This window comes from Trichophyton rubrum (genome assembly GCF_000151425.1).
Source record: "Trichophyton rubrum CBS 118892 genomic scaffold supercont2.9, whole genome shotgun sequence".
In the NCBI taxonomy this organism is placed as follows: Eukaryota; Fungi; Ascomycota; class Eurotiomycetes; order Onygenales; family Arthrodermataceae; genus Trichophyton; species Trichophyton rubrum.
Genome location: NW_003456420.1, coordinates 465,870 through 485,079, shown reverse-complemented (window position 1 = coordinate 485,079; position 19,210 = coordinate 465,870). Strand labels below are relative to the sequence as shown.

General features: G+C 47.0%; 8 protein-coding genes across 10 annotated transcripts; 3 read left to right on the top strand and 5 right to left on the bottom strand.

Moving 5' to 3' along the window:
• Nucleotides 1-110: 110 nt before the first annotated feature.
• Nucleotides 111-773, top strand: TERG_07164 (4-hydroxyphenylpyruvate dioxygenase; the record flags this gene model as incomplete). Its single annotated transcript, XM_003232268.2, has 1 exon — nucleotides 111-773. One exon carries the CDS (start codon nucleotides 111-113, stop codon nucleotides 771-773), a length of 663 nt encoding a protein of 220 aa, XP_003232316.2.
• A 580-nt stretch (nucleotides 774-1,353) lies between these two features.
• Nucleotides 1,354-1,695, bottom strand: TERG_12522 (uncharacterized protein; the record flags this gene model as incomplete). Its single annotated transcript, XM_047751467.1, has 1 exon — nucleotides 1,354-1,695. The coding sequence occupies one exon, from the start codon at nucleotides 1,693-1,695 to the stop codon at nucleotides 1,354-1,356; it is 342 nt and encodes a 113-aa protein (XP_047607163.1).
• A 985-nt stretch (nucleotides 1,696-2,680) lies between these two features.
• On the bottom strand, nucleotides 2,681-5,733 carry TERG_07163 (uncharacterized protein; the record flags this gene model as incomplete). The annotated part of the gene is made up of 3 exons (XM_003232267.2): nucleotides 5,515-5,733; nucleotides 3,790-5,424; nucleotides 2,681-3,733 (listed from the first exon to the last, which is right to left on the bottom strand). The coding sequence occupies exons 1-3, from the start codon at nucleotides 5,548-5,550 to the stop codon at nucleotides 2,681-2,683; spliced, it is 2,724 nt and encodes a 907-aa protein (XP_003232315.2). The 5' UTR covers nucleotides 5,551-5,733.
• Nucleotides 5,734-6,242: 509 nt separating this feature from the next.
• On the top strand, nucleotides 6,243-12,691 carry TERG_07159 (uncharacterized protein). Of its 3 annotated transcripts, XM_047750341.1 has the most exons (4): nucleotides 11,070-11,228; nucleotides 11,285-11,383; nucleotides 11,465-11,653; nucleotides 11,810-12,343. In XM_047750341.1, the coding sequence occupies exons 2-4, from the start codon at nucleotides 11,344-11,346 to the stop codon at nucleotides 12,286-12,288; spliced, it is 708 nt and encodes a 235-aa protein (XP_047607162.1). In that variant the 5' UTR covers nucleotides 11,070-11,228; nucleotides 11,285-11,343; the 3' UTR covers nucleotides 12,289-12,343. The 3 variants fall into 3 exon arrangements, with proteins under 3 accessions (XP_003232311.1, XP_047607162.1, XP_047607161.1); XM_047750340.1 differs by having other exon boundaries at nucleotides 11,465-12,343; XM_003232263.2 differs by having other exon boundaries at nucleotides 6,243-11,383; nucleotides 11,465-12,691.
• TERG_07162 (uncharacterized protein) lies at nucleotides 7,527-8,096 on the bottom strand (the record flags this gene model as incomplete). Its single annotated transcript, XM_047748720.1, has 1 exon — nucleotides 7,527-8,096. The coding sequence occupies one exon, from the start codon at nucleotides 8,094-8,096 to the stop codon at nucleotides 7,527-7,529; it is 570 nt and encodes a 189-aa protein (XP_047604708.1).
• On the bottom strand, nucleotides 9,001-9,426 carry TERG_07161 (uncharacterized protein; the record flags this gene model as incomplete). The annotated part of the gene is made up of 1 exon (XM_003232265.1): nucleotides 9,001-9,426. One exon carries the CDS (start codon nucleotides 9,424-9,426, stop codon nucleotides 9,001-9,003), a length of 426 nt encoding a protein of 141 aa, XP_003232313.1.
• A 131-nt stretch (nucleotides 12,692-12,822) lies between the features above and the next one.
• Nucleotides 12,823-15,559, top strand: TERG_07158 (uncharacterized protein; the record flags this gene model as incomplete). The annotated part of the gene is made up of 2 exons (XM_003232262.2): nucleotides 12,823-13,868; nucleotides 13,968-15,559. Exons 1-2 carry the CDS (start codon nucleotides 12,938-12,940, stop codon nucleotides 15,557-15,559), a joined length of 2,523 nt encoding a protein of 840 aa, XP_003232310.1. The 5' UTR covers nucleotides 12,823-12,937.
• On the bottom strand, nucleotides 14,938-18,586 carry TERG_07157 (uncharacterized protein). Its single transcript, XM_003232261.2, has 2 exons — nucleotides 18,221-18,586; nucleotides 14,938-18,164 (listed from the first exon to the last, which is right to left on the bottom strand). The coding sequence occupies exons 1-2, from the start codon at nucleotides 18,496-18,498 to the stop codon at nucleotides 16,241-16,243; spliced, it is 2,202 nt and encodes a 733-aa protein (XP_003232309.2). The 5' UTR covers nucleotides 18,499-18,586; the 3' UTR covers nucleotides 14,938-16,240.
• Nucleotides 18,587-19,210: the final 624 nt, after the last annotated feature.

Here is a 19,210-nt window from a genome sequence, read left to right as displayed (position 1 = left end):
AGACTGACTTCATACACACACAACACAGACCTGAACTGACACCAACCATTTATTCTTTTGCTTCAACCTTCTTGGCTACAATTTATCAGAAGATACAAAACTCCATCACTATGACTTTTATTCCTCCTCAAGAAGATATTGTCCCTAGCCAGTTGGGACCGGAGTATCTGGGTTTCGACCATATTCTTTGGTATGTTGGCAACGCTAAACAGGCCGCATCTTATTATATCACTCGTTGGGGCTTCAAATCAATTGCCTACAAAGGGCCAGAGAATGGATCAAATCACATTGCTGGTCATGTTATAAAAAATGGAGACGTGATATTTGTCTTCATCTCACCAATAATTTCTTTCCCTTGCAACAAGCTGGATTACAAAACGACCTCGGAGGAAAAGCAACAACTCCAGGAAATACAGGATCACCTCTTAAAGCACGGAGACGGGGTCAAGGATATCGCGTTCCGAGTCAGCGCAGATGTCAAACCCATTTTCGACAAGGCAATTGCTGCAGGGGGTCAAGCTGTGCATCAACCGACTACTATCAAGGACGCGGGTAATGGAGTGATCCAAACCTGCACAATTGGATCATATGGAGATACAACTCACACACTCGTTAATCGCAGAAACTACAAGGGCTGCTTCATGCCCGGGTTTCAGCCGGTTGATGAGAGCGATCCAATTGAACGTTACCTTCCACAGGTTGATTTCATGAATATTGACCACTGTGTGGGAAACCAACCTTGGGATGGGCTTGATCCTACCGTCAGCTTGTAAGTACCACGTACTCTACTTGTTGACCTGCCGTGCTGCTAATCGGTAGCTAATGTGGGATGAAACTAGCTATGAAAAGTGCCTTGAATTCCACCGCTATTGGAGCGTGGATGATAAAGACATGTGCTCGGATTATTCTGCCATGCGCTCGGTTGTCATAGCTTCACCTAATGAGATCATAAAAATGCCTCTTAATGAACCAGCTGAGGGCTTGAAGAAATCTCAGATCGAGGAGTACGCTCGTCACTTTCCATGCGCCTGTCAGTTTGCTACTTACACTCGCTATTTTTAGATTTGTCGATTATTACAACGGGGCTGGAGTACAGCACATTGCCTTTCTAACAGACGATATCCTAAAGGCAATCACCACTCTTCGTGAACGAGGGGTTAAGTTCATCTCCGTCCCAAGGGGGTACTACGACAACATGCGTGAGCGCCTAGCGCAGGCCGGCATGACCCTTAACGAAGACATTGAAGCCCTTAGAGAGCAAAATATCCTAGTTGATTTCGATGAACGTGGATATCTCCTTCAAATATTCGCCAAACACGTCGCTGATAGGCCCACGGTTTTCATCGAAGTCATTCAACGGAACAATTTTGACGGATTCGGAGCTGGCAATTTCAAGGCACTCTTTGAGGCTTTCGAACAAGAACAGGCTTTACGAGGTAACCTTTGATAAGGCAACCTTCGCTCTTCGTCTGATGCCGATAATTCATTCCACTCTCTCAGTTTTCTGCAATTAATTAGCTCTTTTAATGTCACCTTATGAGTACGAATTTGCTCACGGAATACCTGATTCTTCGAGGTATCGGGCCACTTGCCCTTCGGGTTATGGTAATATGTCCAGTTATGCCAGGGAATGGTGCAGAAAATATTAGATAAAGCGTACGGCGTTCCTTTAGATTCAGCATTAGACATAGACATACGGATACGATGTTTAAAAATGTGCTTTGATGCTTCCTGTGGAGATTCCGGACTCTCCGTGCCAGTACGGACGCTACGCTCGCTTTGGCTCAGCAAATAGGAATTAACGAGAGAGAAGGTTGGACAGCATTGTCAAAGGAGATCAGCGACGTCGGTCCTTCGGAGATACGGAGTGAAGGTGTCTTAACCCCTATTTTATTATTGCAGCGTATAATCAATATACTATAATAATATTGGCCCGGGGTTCCTTGTCGCTGTCCGTGTATATTATTAGGATAACCAGCCCGAAACTTAGACGTCTCCATGCCTTCTCCGCTGGTGACAACCCGAAGAAAGCCTTGCTCGTGCACTAACTATCGGTGAGAGGCATTGTCCTGGGCTATTTCATGTGGAAGTAATATCTCATATCGGATGAGCAAAACGCATGTCTGGAATAAGTAGTCATCGCCGATGGTAGTCAATAATACCTCCGTTAAGTCTTCAGCAATAAGCAACCGGGGGGAAAATAGGTCTACAGGTAGCGTCAATCCCGGTAAGCCAACTCGGAACACAAGGAGATATAAACCTGGAGCAGCAGAGTCTATGCCATGCGAGAAATTGATCAACGGACACGCTAAAAAGGGTAACCCAATCCATATACATACAAAGATAAAGGGGGGGGAAAGATACATTCGAAGTAGATATGGCCTGAGGAAATCCGGATAGTGAGATAGAGATAGCTAGCAGAATACACACTGGGTTGTGTTTCCAAAGACATAATGGAACAATACATGTCAATACTCTGCACCGCCAACACTGGAGATGGATGGTGAATCGAGGTATACACGGTGAACTCTTGGTATCAAGGTTAAATCGAAGTTCAGTACGGCAATCGAAATCTATTATTGGTTCAGTGTCTTGCGTAAATCTCCGAGCTTCTGCTGCAGCGCCTCATGGCTTTGCGATAGCTATACGTTTGAAAACCAAAAAGTCAGTTACGCAATGCTTAACGGTCCAAGGGAATTTGTTCTTTTTTCCTCCTTCTTTTCTTTTTCTCTTCTTTTGCTTTTTTTTCTCTCTCGCAGGAACCCGCGTGGAAAGAGTATAGGATACGTACCTCTGCCCATTTCATCTTTGTCTCGACCAAATCCTTCTCCATCTCTGCCATTTGCTCCTCCATGGACCGGTTCTCATTCTGTACCTCAATATTTCGCTGCATTATACGGTCCATTTCGGTCCGGAGTTTCTCTTCAAGCTCTGCGGGTTGTTTGTCTATCACGGCTTTGAGTTCTACTACCTCAACTTTCATACTCTCATTCATATCTTTGAGTTCTTCGTTCTCGACTTTGACCCGAACAAGCTTAGATGCTATCTGAACGTGTTCCTTGTCTGATTTTTCTGCATGCTCTTCCAAAGAGCGGATTCGGCTGGCTTGAGTAGCGATGGTATGTTTATAGTTCTCTAGCTCATCCGCAAGCTCTTTCTCCGCACGGGTCTTCTGTTCCCACTCTTCTGTGTAAGTCTTTATCATTTCAGGTGTCAGGGGAATGGCACACGCATCCTCCACCATGATATCTGCACGGTAGATTTCCTTGTCATTTGCCCCTGAGCTGCCGAAGAACCCAGATTCTAGAATCGAGCTAGGAGTTGGCTGCTGATCGATGTATACGTCAAAAAGTCTTTCCTTGACAAAGTTGGTCAAGGTGGTCATATCATTCATAGCAAGAAGTGTTTCTACATTTCGTTGCATGATGGCGACAGCAAATCGTAAGATGGTGCTTTCGAGGCCCTCTTCGAATATCAGATCGTATATTCGAAGAACGAGTTGGAGCGGGAAACGATAAGCAAAGAGGGTGAGAAACCACTGCGTCGCGTAGAGCCCTGGGGAAACGCCTCGTCGATGCAGGTGGCAAGCAAGTGCAGGCTGTAGGTCTTCTAACAGACGCTCAAATTGGTAGAGGTGGAGATGGAGGCCCGGCATGTCCTGAATGAACATGTTTCGCATCCCATACTTGTTCATAAGCTTTACCATAAGGGTGAATGCCTCACCGTCATCCATCTGCACAAGGTTTATGTTAGTTAGATCGTAGCAAGGGTTGAAACAGGCTCACTTACATTAAACAGGAGCGGCATAGCAATGAAGTTCATCCCTTGAGCATAGCCAACACCTGAATCGTATAGAGCATAGGCTTTACAAATATTGAACAATCCTTCCTGATTGCGTTGGGACATGAAATACTTCGAATAGCTTGTGCGGGACCCGAGGTCTCGGCGGATTTGCTTCTCCAGCTTTTGCAAGGCAGCTGCATCTTCTTTTGACCGTCTCTTACGCTCAGCTTCTAGGGCAGCTTTTGCCTTTGCTACTGAGTCAGAATCCTTTTCTGACGTAGATCCAGTAGCAGTCCCATGAATGGAGCTGGTAGCCTGGGTAGAGCTATCGGAGCGTATTGAGGAACGGGAAGAGGAGATGGACTCCCTTTCCTTTGGGCTTCCGGCAGAATTTCCGTTGATAGATATTATGGACGTCGAGCTGAGTGACCGACTCGGATCCTTGTCTGTACCGCGTGCACAAAGCTCCCGGTACACATGCTCTAGCTCAGGATTCCTACTATCCGCAAGGACCTGCCATATGACACCACGAATTGTCTGCGGTATACCTCGTTTGATCGCAGCATTCAATTTCTCCGAGTTTTCCCCGGCTAATGCTTCAGGACCATTATTCACAACTTGTTGCCAGAGCTCCCAGTCGACCGGCGCTGCGGCATCTGTAGCAGATGCTGAAAAGCCGGATACCGTTCCGGGAGGTAGTTCCGGGTTGACTGTGGAGGGAAGCGGAGACGTTGCTATCGGAGACGGCAAGGGAGCAGCCGAAGTAGTAGCTTCGCTTGCGTCTAACCCTGGGATGCCAACAGAGGAGCGAGATCCTTTCCCTTCCCCCGACCCAATGCTAGCCTGGTCATCGGTTCCAACAGGAACACCTTCATCTTGCAGCCTCAGCAGCTTGAATTGATCTTTCAAACTATTCCGTGCCTGGCCTCGGGAGTCCAGACTTCCGGTTTCTCCATCGCTTCCTTCATGGAGTCTCCCGAGTTGTTCTGAGTTGCTCATGATTGTAGACACAGAGGCTCCTGTATTCCTCCTAGCTCCATTCGTAGACGATGAGTTCTTGCTATCCTTTGTATTTCCTCTAGAAAGCCAGGAAAACGGACTGGTGAGCTTTCTTGACGGGGGAGCTGGAGCATTTGGAGGAGCTGGAGGAAGAGCTTTTGTCGCGGGCGGCGCACCCCAAGGAACAGAGGGGACTGAAGCTGATAGGCCTTGTAGACGGGTTTGGTTGGGTGGTGAATCTTTAGATGGAAGCGTTGGAGGAACATCCGAGTGTTGGTCAGGAGACAGGGGGAGTCCCGTGCCGTTGGTATCATCGTCCTCTTTTAAATTTGAGAGGTTAACGTCGTCGAGGGAGGAAGATGACAGCCGGTGGGTAGTCAGCAACGGTGACTTTGGCCGTCTCTGTTTCCTAGGTGTATCCTCTCCCACTTGTGATACGGGTGAGGTTATAACGGAGCTCTGCCCATCTTCTTCGACCTCGGAAGACGGTACCGGTAGCGGAGGGACTTCTGTCGCTATGGGAGTGGAAGGAGACCTTGCAGAGCTGCTGGAAGGCCGTCTATCCGTTAGAGACCGAGGAGGCTTGGAGGAGCTTGGGTTATCGCTGTCTTGTGCTGTATCTCGGGCGTCTTCAAAGGTGTCCTAACGATAGTTACGTGAGTCCTCCGTGTCCCAAGGCTGCTGCTGCAGAGCGAAGTTCAGAGAGCACTGATGAGAAGGGGAATTGCCTACCGCTTCATAGTCAGTATTCTCCGGACTAACAACCATAGTGTATAATTATCGTCATATGGAATCCCCAGACAAGAGGGAGGAGGTTGAATTGCAGCGGAGAATTGCAGCGTCTTTGGGGTCCACGGTCCGACTTGAAACCACCTTTTTCCCTAACCAGTTGGGACAAACACGTAACGTTACACTTCGGAGAATGGGTGGAGGAAATTCAGGGTCGATATACAGCAGGGTTGTCGAGGTCGCGTAATATATCAAATAAATACCAGGTTGGTTGATGGTTGTCCTATTTTTATTTTTATTTTTATTTTTATTTTTTTTTTTTGGTCGGAGTTGAATTTGGCGATGATGTTTGCCTAAAAGGGAAGAGGCTGATGATCTTATCTCTCGGGGTCACGTTCCAACCATCTATCAAAAATAATAAAATGTCTTAATTTTTCTTTCTGCTCTTGGTCGTTTTGACTGATATTCTGCGTCTCGCTCGTCACAGCCGAGTTATTTTTGCTATTGCCAGCGAGGACAAGGGGTGATTACGCACTCTCGGATACACAGGTTATCTTTTTTTTTTTTTTTTTGATCGATCCCCCGACTCTGGGGCAGGCGGACGGGCTGGTTGGATCCTCTGGCCCAGTCGAAACCCCTTGGCTGCGTCAAGCGCATCTTCAGGCGTGTTTCACCATTCAACTCAATTTAGTTCGGTGACGCTTAATGATCCTTGACTGGCTCACTGGCCGGTGAATTTACTTAGCGATAGGACACCACCACGCGCATTCGGCACTCGGTTGAGTGGAAATGGGTGAAGATGCAACAGACGGCTCTTCACAGGTCGTCTAGGGGTCACTGCAGCCAAAGGACAACTGTTACAGATTGATGCCCGTGTTCATTCTCTCAGGGAGGATCGTCTTGGGATCTGCCGATTTCTCCAGATGCCCCGTATACCGGGAAGCCGGGATTCCTGGCACCATAGTCCAGGGGTTATGATATATTATGTATATACCAGCTATCTGATCTGTCATAGGCCTCCAATGCAACATATCGTTGTTATCTGGTAAATAGAGGCCAACGGTAGTCCCGTAAGCTTCTACTATGAATATGCGGAGTGGCGAGCCTTGTGTGTCGATGTCATTCACCTGCTCTAAGACCAGCGAGACCTATCCAACCTCTCTTCACCCAATAACGACCAGGACCTCCGAATCTTTCCTCCAGGGAGGCTACAGGTGGCAGGTCTCGTGAGCAAGTTTTGGCTTTCAATACTACAAGGTCGATGCATTCATAGCAGGACTTGACTTTCCGTTATTCATATTTTCTCGGGGAACATTTTTATATGATGGGTAGCTTTCTATTTCATGTCAATGAAAGCCCATAAAATCCGTTGGAACCTCCACCTGGACGGCACAGTGTTGGTGTCTTCAAGGTCCAGTTCCGCTGACAAAGGGCTCGTAGCAGATATTTAGCCTGCAGCAACCGCAGTCAACAATTCGCCATAGCCAGAAGGCATATAATACGGTCAAAGAAGCCACTTCTTGAAGACTGCATACGCAAAGCAGCCACGGAGAACCTTCGGTTCAAAGAGAATTCAGCGTTATATGCAAAGGGGCTTCAATTACATATTCCTTCACCAAGTCTATCTCAATGCTTTGATATTAACGCATCTGGCGTAGCTAAGGACTCCTTGAGATCGTCCCATCGACCTTTTCTCAATGGGTCCAGTCGCATCACTTCGCTGAGCCATGTTGATATCCTTTGTTGCTGCACGTCATCCACATGTTTGTTAATTTTAGCAGCAAGCAAAGTGTAGGTGATCAGCGCTTGATATACCCATTTACAGTCGTTAGTATCCTCCAGTATATCTTCGATAGCTTCAATTTCTTGCTCCAGATACTGCAGACGGTCTTTGGTAGTCAGGTTCGGCGCCATTGTCTGAGAAGAAAGTTCTATGTCGCAGACGCACATTAAGTACTGGTGATAGAACCAAATTGATTGGTCATATGGGTCGATTAATGCACGATGAATGAGGCTCAGCTCTGTATATTGTTAGACGTCATGCACTTTGATACAGTGGGAAGATAAAAGGGAGACAAACCGTTATCAAGAGTCTTCTTTCTCTTTTCATCATCAGCTGCACTTTCGTCTAAGACCTTGAGAATCAATCTAGACCTGTTGTGCCATGCGGAGAAATTCGATAGGTTGGTTCCAATCATTTTCATGGTATAATCCAGCTCATCCTGGGTCATAGATTTTAAGGCTTCCTTCCCCGTAGATTCGGATGGTCCATCAGGTATATTTTCAAGTGCATCGATCACCGCCCGTCGGTATCCCCAGCCATGAAAATTCCGTCCATCCTTATTAAGCATTTTCCCTACCAAACCAAGCTCGGTTTCCCAAAACTTGCGCGAAACAGCAGAACTTAGACGTTCAGTGGCTTGTTGTAGAAGCCATAGACGGTGATTCCATATCCAATAACATTTCGGATTCTTCTGTAGCAGTGGCACAAGAAAACCCAGGTCCTGCTGGATAAGCTGCTGAGTATGGTCGGTCGGCTGTCCTTCCTGAGTGGAGTCCTCTGAAAACATTGACTGCAATATCATGCGTCTGTAGTTCCATACGGTATAGTATTCTGCATTTTTTAGAAGCAGTTCGGAGGTCTTGTCAAATGCTTCCTTTGAGAATTCACTCTTCGCTTTCTATTTCCCTGTAATCAGCTTGACTTCTCTCAAGAGAGAGAGTACATGGCCAAAAGAAACACCTTTTGAAGTACCAGTGTGTCGAGTGCTTGGTACTCAGTGATAGCTGTGAGCTCAGCTAGCCGCTGCGCCTCTGTTCTCTGGTTTGCTGCAGATTGCCGCAGAACTCCATGCTATATAAAAATTAATATCATGTACACAAAAGACACACGGCAGTGGCACACTACTTACGCTTGACATGTTTATGAATATCTGAGTACACGTATCAATGAATATTGGTTCCTTTATTATTAACCCCAACACGTTATCTTCTTCTTTTCCTTTGCGACTTTTCTTTACGCCGTGAAGTTCGTTCTATCTCGTTGTTGATCCTCGATTTATTAGTAACGAACCAGATTTGCGGGAATGTTATTCGCTGCAACCTTATCAAAAAGTTTTCTATCGACATAACTATTTAATTGGGTGAAAGTTAATATTCAACTGGCCAATAATATTATAGATAAATTTTCATTGGTTAGTCTTTAGTAACTAACTAGCTAAAAGTTGAGTTGGTCAAAAGAAAAGTTACATTTTTGTTTTTGTACCACAACCCAGCCCTATGTAGGAAACAAGAGGCTCTCTCTAGCAAACTTTGGGGAAGAAGGTAGTTTGCCGATAGCTACACCATAACTTGAAATGCTTCCACGGTAAGTACACTAGCCTTAACACCATTAACTAGACAAACCAGTAGAAATCAAAATGAAATGAAAAGGTCCCTCTCCTCTCCTCTCCTCTGCAACCTATCAGCAATCAACTCAGCAACATTTCGCTAGCACCTATCCTGGTCCACCCCCTGGAGTATGAAATCGGTCATATGGTCGATCGCAGCGTCCTTATCCGCCGTGGTTATCACCCCATGGTCCACCAATCGATTTAACATATCACCCACAAAGTTCTGGCAATTCCATCCATTTTCGCGGTTGTTAACAGGAGTGTATAGGCAGATATTGCGAACTTCTTTTTGGGGCTTCGAAACTTGACAGATATGTTTGCGATAAAGAAGATTATTACTGGTAAGAGGATCGTATCCTTCCAAACAAACTGCTTCAAAGGTACCCGGTGTACCCCTCACGTGGACTAAGTCTCCCCTTTCGTCGACTGGATTAAAGACGAGAAGTGCGACATGGCGGTGAAGCTTGTCATCTTTTCCCTTAGACCCGGGCCAGCCTAGAAGTTGGATATTGAGATTGTTCATTGTAGTGAACTGAAAAGGGATAGTAGTTCGGAAGACAATAGAGTTGTGATGGCCACAAGGTTTAGAGGCTCAACTGAGAGTTTGTGGGAGGTTTGACAAGCGAATGTATGCCTTAAAACGAGGAGACCGGGTGTAAAATTTGGGAGTCAAGCAACCCAGTCCTTGGTTGCAGTCCGTAGGTTGTTCGTAGGGAAGTATGATGAAATAAGATGGTATTGCTGGCTTGGAATTCTGGCTGTTGAGAAATTCCATCGCAGTGGGAATTGTGCTTCCTTTTATCTCTTTCCCAGCCAGCAAGAACGATCCAGGTCTGGGGGTTAGTAAGGGATGCGAACTTCACAAGGAATTGTTACTAACAATAACTTACAACCAGTAAATGGCCCGAATGTCTCTGCGAGTGAAACTAACGGGGCAAGATGAATATAGACATGCATAGCTGGCGGTTAGGCCATGATGCTACCAATGATAACACCTATTGGGTATAAGTCTCGGTATAGATGGAACACTCTGATCCCGTAACTGCAATCCCGACCAACAGAAGTGTCCAATAGGACACTATCCCACATGAACGGCTGGCAAGGGTTCACCGTATCAAAATCTGCTAGACGCAAATAGAATAAAAGAGGCAGATTCGGCGCTTAGAAGCTGTCCTAAATGAACCTGCGTCTCTGCGTACGGAATATCGATACAGCTCGCCATTGTAGTGTTTGGGGAACCTACATCTCGCACGACCATATGGGTATGGCTTATCCTATAAAATTTCGCGTTAACAGACGATTTATCTTGAAAATCGGGGGAATTACACAGTAGAGGATCCTATTCCTTTACTCACCTCTTTAGGTACCCATTCAATATTGTGTTAGTAGCATCAGATATGGCAGGGTTGAGCATTTCAGAAGGCTGCCACCCATCTCATGATTGTCATCAAACGAGCGGGGATTGGCAGCTCGGAGTTGCAGCCCTCTTAGGGGTTGCTGGAACTGCCTAATCAAGCTTAGAATCCTGTGGGTATACTCTGTCCCATGCATGATCATTTCATGTAAATGTTGGCTGGGCGCTTAGTGGATGCAGTTTTGGGGGCGGAGTTGGTAAATCCATGCGTGGAGACACGCGTTCGATGTGATTGTCGCCATAACGCTCAAGGATTGAACAAAGAGAATGCGCCGTCCCATTTTAGTAGCGGACAGTTCCGATGGAAGACACAGTGGACGGCCCATGGGTTCCCTGCCTAACTGCGTAGACGTGCTGTTATTGATTAGCCTAAGTTATTGGAAGTTAGCCAGTCGTGAAACAAGTTTACAAGGTCTAGGACAAGCAGGTTCGGCGAATCGCTGACCTGATGGTTGCTAGAGCGGAATGAAAAGTTCAGGCAACTGGTCAACTTCAAGGAGCGGGAGCTTATAGGCGCCGGGTACAGAGTACATGGAATGAAAAGGAACCTGAGCGGGAGATATCCATTCGATATTAATAGAACACCTCGGGATCCTCCTTGTTACGTTTTGTTCGTTACATGATTGGTTGCAGTCCGCCCCTTGCTAACTAAGTTAACTAGTTATGACTAAGCAGAGTTTTCCATTCTTTGGGTTATTTAAGGTAGCTGCCGTCCCGCAGAGAGTTCGCCCGAAGTCATCCCGCTGAGTCTAGGGATCCTTATTCACCATCGCCTCTCTAGGGCATCGTTACATTGGAGGCTTCACGGCAGACACCATTAACCCGAATCTCATTGCAATCTTCGCAGCTCTGGGGCATCTCTCCAAGTGTTCATTTTAACTGTGCTGCAAGTGCCCCGCACTCCATACTCGGTAACTAAAATGTGTCTTGTCAACGCATCATTAGAATGGTGCTAATATATGTTTAGCTCTCACCCACACTTTACAGAACTGGAGGCTTTAGTTGTAGCTACCTGCGTACTCTGCAATGGCTGATTCAGACGCCGTGGACCCCTTTACTCCTAAAGGTACTATATGGCCAAATCTCAGGACTCTAATATAAACATACATACCGTAGCCTCAAATGCTAATTCAAGTTCAATTAACAGAGGGCTATGGCCAGGAATGTGGATATCCTTTGGTCCCAAGGATGCATCCCATTCGCTTGGATGAGAGCCGTGTATTAAAACGGAAATTTGACGATTCTGGAGAGAGGCAAGCAATGGAGTTGATTGCTAAGACAACAACCATTCCTGTTCCAAAGGTTTTTGAGGCGCGGTACGTCGATAGGGAAGAGGGTAAGAATTTTTATATTGTGATGGAATATATACCCGGCAAGCCTCTAAATGTCGCTTGGAATGACCTAAGTGAGAGTCAGAGAAAAGCTACCTGTCTCGAAATCGATGGATATCTTGCTCAACTTCGAAAGCTGACGGGCGATCGAATTATGGCAGCAGATGGTGGTGCACTAGACGTAGGCCTCTATCAAAGGCGTTATCTAGGACCTTATGATACTGAACAGGAGTTTCATCATGCTTTGGGCAAGGGTGAGCCTCATGACTTGGGCAACAACCATACCATTCATTTTGCCCATGCAGACCTAGCACCCAGAAATATCATAGTCGATGATACAGGCCACATCAACGCCATCGTTGACTGGGAACGTGCAGGGTGGTATCCCGAATACTGGGACCTTGTCCGGATGTATACCGACCCCCCTCTTAAGCGCGAGATGAATGGCTATACCAAACTTTGGAAAACCCTCTTCACTCGCACGTACGAAGATGAATGCAACGCAATGGTGGATCTGGTTCAACGGACAATACCTCCATATCCGGATGGAGTTAGGAGTGAACGGCGTCCTAGTGTTTTAGCCTCGTATTCCTCTCATGCGGAGGAGTTGCGCAAGACTCTTGAGGCAAAATTTGGATAAACGTATCAAAGCTTTGAAGCTATCGTCTTTATAAATTATCTTCTTCCATCAATGACTGACTACGTAGCCTTGAGTGTCCTGTTCAGTTAAAACTCGTCCATTGGCGTAGTTATGTCATCTTGTTACGATACCTCTGTGAAATGCTCTGATGCCTTTTCCACCATCAAGTGAACACGCATTACTTGAATGATACCCATTCAATGACTTCTGCTTGCACTCAGCATGGGGACCGGGAGTGTAAAGGCACACATCAAATGGGATTTAGGATTACACTGCTAGCTAGAGAGCCAACCGGAGCATGAAGATCCTCTACTCGCTAGCCTCATGGTCTTTCCTTTCTACTTCTGTTTATGCCTTTCTGACGGTAACAGCCCCCTGAAGCCCTCCTCTTCGCCTGTCATTTATACAAATAGACTTACTCAGCAGCAATGTCAGAGTTTCCTATTTGGGAAAACACAACGACATCTCTCTTCAAGGGAAGGCGAGAAGCTGTTAACGATGGCGGCTCCGGTCGAGGCGAAACAACCGCCCAGCATGAAACATTCATCGCCCAGCAATGGTGAAGCCGACGCTCTGTATTCTTACTTGTGTACCTACGGCTTTCATGAAGCACTAATGTACCCGTTGTTTACGCTGTCAGGCGGCGAGAATGCCATTAAGCAGTGACGAACTAGAGGCACCATTATTATCCAGAGAAAGACCTTCTATCAACATCAATACCTTGTCTACAGAAGCTGAACCTCTCAGACAATCAACCCAGTCCCCTCTTATTACCCCAGCTTCTCCTACTGACACTGAACCTTCGGCTTTGTTTTCACCTGCGGACTCTCACCGCAGCCAACGTACAGCTGCCAGCAGTATTTCTAGCAACGATGTGTTTTTAATCCAGGACCTTGAAGATTCTTTTGGACTGGGGGTGGATACGGAAGATGTTAGAGCATCTCATACAACCTCATCAATGCTATCTTACAACCCCCTGAGATCTCCAGACCGTTTTTTGCCCATCAGGGATCCACACAACCCATCATCCTTACCATTTAGGCTGTCCAGACATCCAGCTCTTCTCTCGCCGGTCGAACGGTCTCGGCGGCTCCATGACCCTGCCAATATCTTTACATATCCTTATCAGGCCGTTCAAAGAGGCGTCGAAATCGGAGATCCTAGAATATCACCTCGCCAACTACCTCGCTATATAAACCATGGCCTTCTTAGTGAACATCCATCCAATCCTGGTGAAATTGCGCACACTAATAGGTCCAGAGCTTATGCGGTTTGGAGCTTCCAAGGAGGCCTAGGAGTCCGACCTTCTCCTCGTAATATGGTGTGTGATGGACGGGGGGGTCTCTTTGGGAGCGGCACTGTAGCTCCTCTCTATATTGCAGACTTTCTCACAGACAGAAGCCAAATACAGGATGATCTTGCATATGGAACACGTCTCGCTTACGCAATAAATGTTGACCACGCAGCTCGGGTTCTACATTCAACTCCACAAAGTCCGCTTCAAGACAAGCGTATTCCATCTTTTAACTCTCCTGACAGATGGAGCAATAATGTCTGGAAAACTGATGATTCAAAGTCTCGTAAGTGTGAGTGTTGGAGAGATCTCTATACTCTTCCCCATGTAGACTTGACCATATTGTGAAATGAGAATATAGCTATCTCGCTAACTTATTCAGCAGTTTCCCCTAAGAAGCTGGGTCCCAAGCCACCTCGTCCGGTACCATCAACTCCCTTTCGTGTTCTTGATGCACCTCTCCTCAGAGATGATTTCTATTGCTCTACATTAGCGTATTGCTATACAGCTCGGGTGCTTGCCGTCGGCCTCGGACACAGGGTTTACATATGGTCTGAGGGAACAGCTGTGAAGCACCCTCCATTCAAGGACTATCCACCTTCGAACTATGTTACTTCTTTGTCGTTCTCATCACATACGGGCGGACATAGTATCCTGGCCGTTGCTCGTCAGGGCGGTCGAGTCACTTTGTGGAGCACCTTCGACTCTGAACCTCGGTTTGAATTGAAACTTCCGCACGGCGCATCCAGTGCCTGCTTCAAGGGATGCACCACACGCAGGACATCAAGCCGGGATGGTTTGACCTCAGTTGACGTGGAGGAGCTTGCTATCGGAGACGAGTTTGGGCAGGTTTGGTACTATTCCGTGGAATGGACAAATGCCAAGTGGAGGAAACGGTACAATTGGAATGGTGCAATACGTCTTCTCGCAAAGATCTCGGCTCATACCCAGCAGGTTTGTGGTATAGCATGGTCTCCCGATGGAAGATTCTTGGCCACCGGCGGGAACGACAATATTTGCCTTATTTTCGACGTCGTTGAACTCACTAAGAAGACAGGATCCGGAGAGTGCGTTGTCAACTCACCTGGAAAAGCGAGGAGTTTAAGTACCGGGTCTACTCTTTCAAGTAAGTTATGCTTACTTCAGTCCTATTTCCACTGTGGGAATTCATGCGGCAGCACTCTATCTGCTGGAACGAGTACGCCGGAAACGGGGGCCCCTAGCCCTCCCAAAGGGGCTGTGGAGGACCAACCTTCCACAAATCCAATTTATATCCCGGCGGAATCAGAGAAGCACAAATTCACTCATGCTGCCGCGGTGAAAGCAATCGCTTTTGCTCCATGGCAACCAACCCTTGTAGCGACGGGTGGCGGCACGAACGATCGATGCATTCGATTTTTCCACGCTATTTCTGGCGCATGTCTAGCAATTATCAATGTCCACTCACAGGTAACCAGTTTGATATGGAGCAAAACCCGTCGTGAGATAGCTGCAACCTTTGGCTACGCGTCTCCCGAACATCCTTACCGGATAGCAGTCTTTGCATGGCCAAGCTGCCAGCAAGTCGTCGCTATTCCTTGGGCGGTAGCTACAGGACATGAACGCTTTGGGAGTTTGAACCCAGGAGATTGTGGGCGCGCACTTTGGGCAATCAGCTACCCTGGTGGGCCAAACGAAATGGCTCGTCAGCTTGCTGATCCTGTATCTCACGGACATCGTGGACACGGCCCAAATAGAAGTGATACCAGTTCCGATGACTCCCAGTCATCTGCCTCCAACAAAGAAGGGGATACATGGTGGTCACGCACGGCCGAAGAAGGATGTATCATTGTGGCGTCCAGTGACGAGTCTGTTAAATTCCACGAGGTCTGGAGCGGGACGCCCAAGAACATCGCTAGCACCAGCGGAGTATTGGGCGGGAGCGCAATCTTAGAGAGTCTGGAGGGTATTGAGAAGGAGACGGAAGTTATTAGATAGGACGGGTATATGCAGCCGGTCGGTAGTACCGGGTACGATGTCCCTATTTTTCAACATTGCCACGAAAGAAAACCCCCTGAGCAGCATCCTCTGTGGGCGTCAAGCGTGCATGTACGACGTCTACTATACCTTTGGAACCTAAAGTATGCTGCTTTAAATATCATTAATTATTATCATTTTCATTTGTTTGCCGCCGGATAGAAAACTATAGACAAGCCTTTTGACCTTTTCAACCCTGGTATAGTGGTTGGTTTGCTCCGAGCGATTTAAGTTTCCGCAATCAATTTGACAGACACGTAACTAGCGAGCTAAAGCCGACGGGGCGACTCAGTAGAAGAAAAAAGACTACTAACTTTATGATGCAATAAAGAGATATTTTTGTAAGTCAATGGACACAAGCAGTAGACTCGTAGGCACAGAGACAAGACATGATAAGCAAGTAACAAACAATTCAGTGGAATCGACCTCGCTTCCCTCTGACTTGAACAATTGTAATCGCCCAATGGATACATGCCAAAAAAAAAAAATAGTATCAAGAAAAAAATATAATCCAGCCTATAAAATGATGTAAAAAGAGAACTGGAAAGAGAAGAAGCCATTCCATTCTATACGGATTTTTAACCTCCATTTATTGTCCTTTTCTTATATCTCCTCACTCCGGTGTTTAGGAGAAAAACCGCTTCACTTTCTCTTCGATTTTGTGGCAGGGGTATCAGATACTTCAGACTCTTCTTCATCTGAATTAGCAAGGAACTCCAACAGACTTGCTTCTTCCTCATAGTTGGGCTCTTTATCACTATCTTCTTCTTCGTCATCATCTTCGTCTTCACCATCATCAGAAACTTCTGCCTCGTCATCGAGAAGTTCCTCCTCCTCATCTTCTTCATCGTCTTGTTCCCCTTCTTCGTCGTACTCGACGCCATTCGTCATGGGCATATCTTCGTCCCCTTCTTTGTCGGCAAACATATTATCCTCTAGGATACCGCGGGCCTCCTTACGGCCGGGGACATGCTCATTTTCGGCAACAAGTTGCATTAATCCTGCGTCATCGTCATCGTCCTCATCACCTTCAACTATATCTTCTTGTCCTTCAACGTAGATGACTCGTTCTTCGTCAGGATCAATGACACGGCCGTCTCGGCCTTGCAGGCTTTGTCTCAATGTGAGTTGGGCTTCAAGCATATCCAGCTTTCCCTTAAGAAGTAAGAGGGAAGGTAAACTTGCCGAACGTTGCTCCATGACTTTGAACAGTGAATTGATTTTCTTGAGAACATCTTTGTTGGAGGCGATGGAGCCACCATGGGCAATACATGTCCATTGAACCCACATTAGTAGATGTCCGTACCGACCTGGACGAGTGGATAGACGCTCAGCTAGTTTTTGCAACAGGGTAGCTGCAAGGGATGAATCGAGCCGCTGAACGGTTGTCTTTACGATAGCCATGTCTTTTGTGTGGAAACAGGATTCTAATAGAGCGTTGTCGTTTGTTTTGAGAGATTGAGAGAGGACGGTTGCTAGGGAGAGGCCGACGGGGAGCTGATGAGATTCTGTGGGGAGAGCTTTTGATTGAAGCAGGGAGGTCTTATCCATGAAGTCTGCGGAGACACTGATGGTCTGGGGAGCAGAAGCCAGCAGCTCACCAAACGAGGGTTCAGCTGCATCCTCCGCATCTGTGTGGTCTGCCATTTCAACATCTTCATTGGTAGTTGTTAGGGCATTGGAAGTTGGGTCTGCATCATCCAGCTCTTCATCTGAGTTGTCGTCGTTTTCCGACTTTTCGTCCTCGACCTCATCATCGACGCCTTCGGCGAATCCGCCTTGCTCGACAATGGCATGACTCTCATCCACATGAGACTTGCCTAGATCCTTGACACCGTTCATCATGGCGTTACCAATGTTAGAGGAGGACTTGCCGCGCGCCAACTCCGTTTCACCACTGTACATCAGCTCCTGCGTTGTTTCATCAAGCCACGGTATCCTATCAAAGACCAGGTCTATGCCTCCCTCAACCCAAACAACTACTAGGTCCGCACCATCAAAGCATACGGAGACCACGGGAACAGGTGAGCGTGCCTTATCAGGCTTAACCAGCTTGATGACAGCGTCTGGCCGACAGGTCATGGATTTTCGGAGCGATTTGAGACTAGCGCCAGCGGTACCGGATGCAGAGCTCTCACCAAATTTATGGAAAGGATTGGAGAAGATCTCGATTGCGCCATCACGAGTGACAACAGCTAGCTGTTGTTTTTGGCCTAAGTTTTCGGTCTCGTTGCTCGCCTTATGAGAACCAGGATATAGGGAAACTAGGTCTATTTCCTTATCCGCAACCAAAGAGCCAAGAAGCTGTTTATTCTGGGAATTGAAGACGTTGATATAGCGGTCAGAATCAGAGGCAAGGAATGGTCCTGATAGATCGGTGTAGTCGGTGTTGGAAGAAATGAGAGAATGAACGACATCCTTCATCGAACTGAACGGCGGTTCCGAATCGCTAGCTTCGTTGTCTGCGCTGATTAGGTAGGGTGTTTGAGAAGCACATAGCACCGGTGGGTTTGCTGGTACTGGTCGAGCAAGTGCAGATATGGAAGTTGACGGCAAGGAAATCACTCTGTAAACAAATTAGCTCTGGATATCACAAAAACAACGAGGCAAAAGTACACATACCTCACAATGCTTCCCTTGCGCAAATTCCACTGTACTAGCTTCCCATCACCGCCAATACTCCATCCTTCCTGCGCAGGCTTCTTTGGGGTGAATTTGAAATCTCTGATCCCCTTCTCATGCCCTCCGGTAAGAACACCAGTGACCTTGTCCTCAGAAGGGCAATACATCCTAATTTCAGATGTGCTCGTGCCGAACGCAACGACAATGGCACCTGCATCGTCTTCCGCTCCAGCAGCAATACCATTGGCACCAGAATGCCTCTTGCGCCTCTTTTTCATCGGCTGGTCACCCCGCGAAGCTTCCCCATAGTATCCCCAGTCTAGAGAAGTAACTGATTCCTTGGGATTAACCGCATGTTCGCACTGGAGACGGCCCGAAGAAGTGCTGTGTATCCGTATATGGTGCGCATCTAGACCCTGGATGACGGACGCAAAGAGCGCCAATTGGAACTCTGTCGGGGAAAAGGCTGAGCGAATGATGGATGATTTCTTGACTGTCACAGTCGCAGAGGCCGCGGAAGGGGCAGCGGCAGAGGATACCCTTGATACGGCCCGAGATGAACTCTTCTTCCCCATGTTGAGCAAGTTGTATAAATCTTGGGATACTTTTGTAGTATATCAAGAACAAGAGAACAAGTTCTTCCAGAGTCCGTCCGCAGCGTCTATGGGCAGTCTGAGCTCCAAGCAAAACGAATGAATCCCGCTCCGTAAGAACTGGGAGAACTTCCGACCTTTGTTCGTGGTCAACGAACTCGCCTGCTCACGATGTCTTTTTCTACTGCAGCTGCTACCATTTTTTTTCTTCCGCTATATAAAAAAAAAAAAAAAATTAAAGGTGATACCACGTGAGTTTAGCTGCTTTAGGATTAGCTCAGCAGGCGTTTAGGCCAGGCGGGTTTATATAATTCCGTCATCCCGAAGGTTTTACTGGATGGAGGCTTCTAATTGGATGATGAATACATCATCGACTTCCAATCCGGGTTATGTAATA

What these genes read in the sequence shown, in the direction of transcription:
- TERG_07159 (XM_003232263.2), top strand. Translation starts at nt 11,344, where the DNA reads ATGGCTGATTCAGACGCCGTGGACCCCTTTACTCCTAAAG. An exon ending in GGACCCCTTTACTCCTAAAG is followed by an intron (nt 11,384 to 11,464) that starts GTACTATATGGC and finishes TTCAATTAACAG; the next exon opens with AGGGCTATGGCCAGGAATGT.
- TERG_07157 (XM_003232261.2), bottom strand. Translation starts at nt 18,498, where the DNA reads ATGAAAAAGAGGCGCAAGAGGCATTCTGGTGCCAATGGTATTGCTGCT. An exon ending in CGCAAGGGAAGCATTGTGAG is followed by an intron (nt 18,165 to 18,220) that starts GTATGTGTACTT and finishes ATTTGTTTACAG; the next exon opens with AGTGATTTCCTTGCCGTCAA.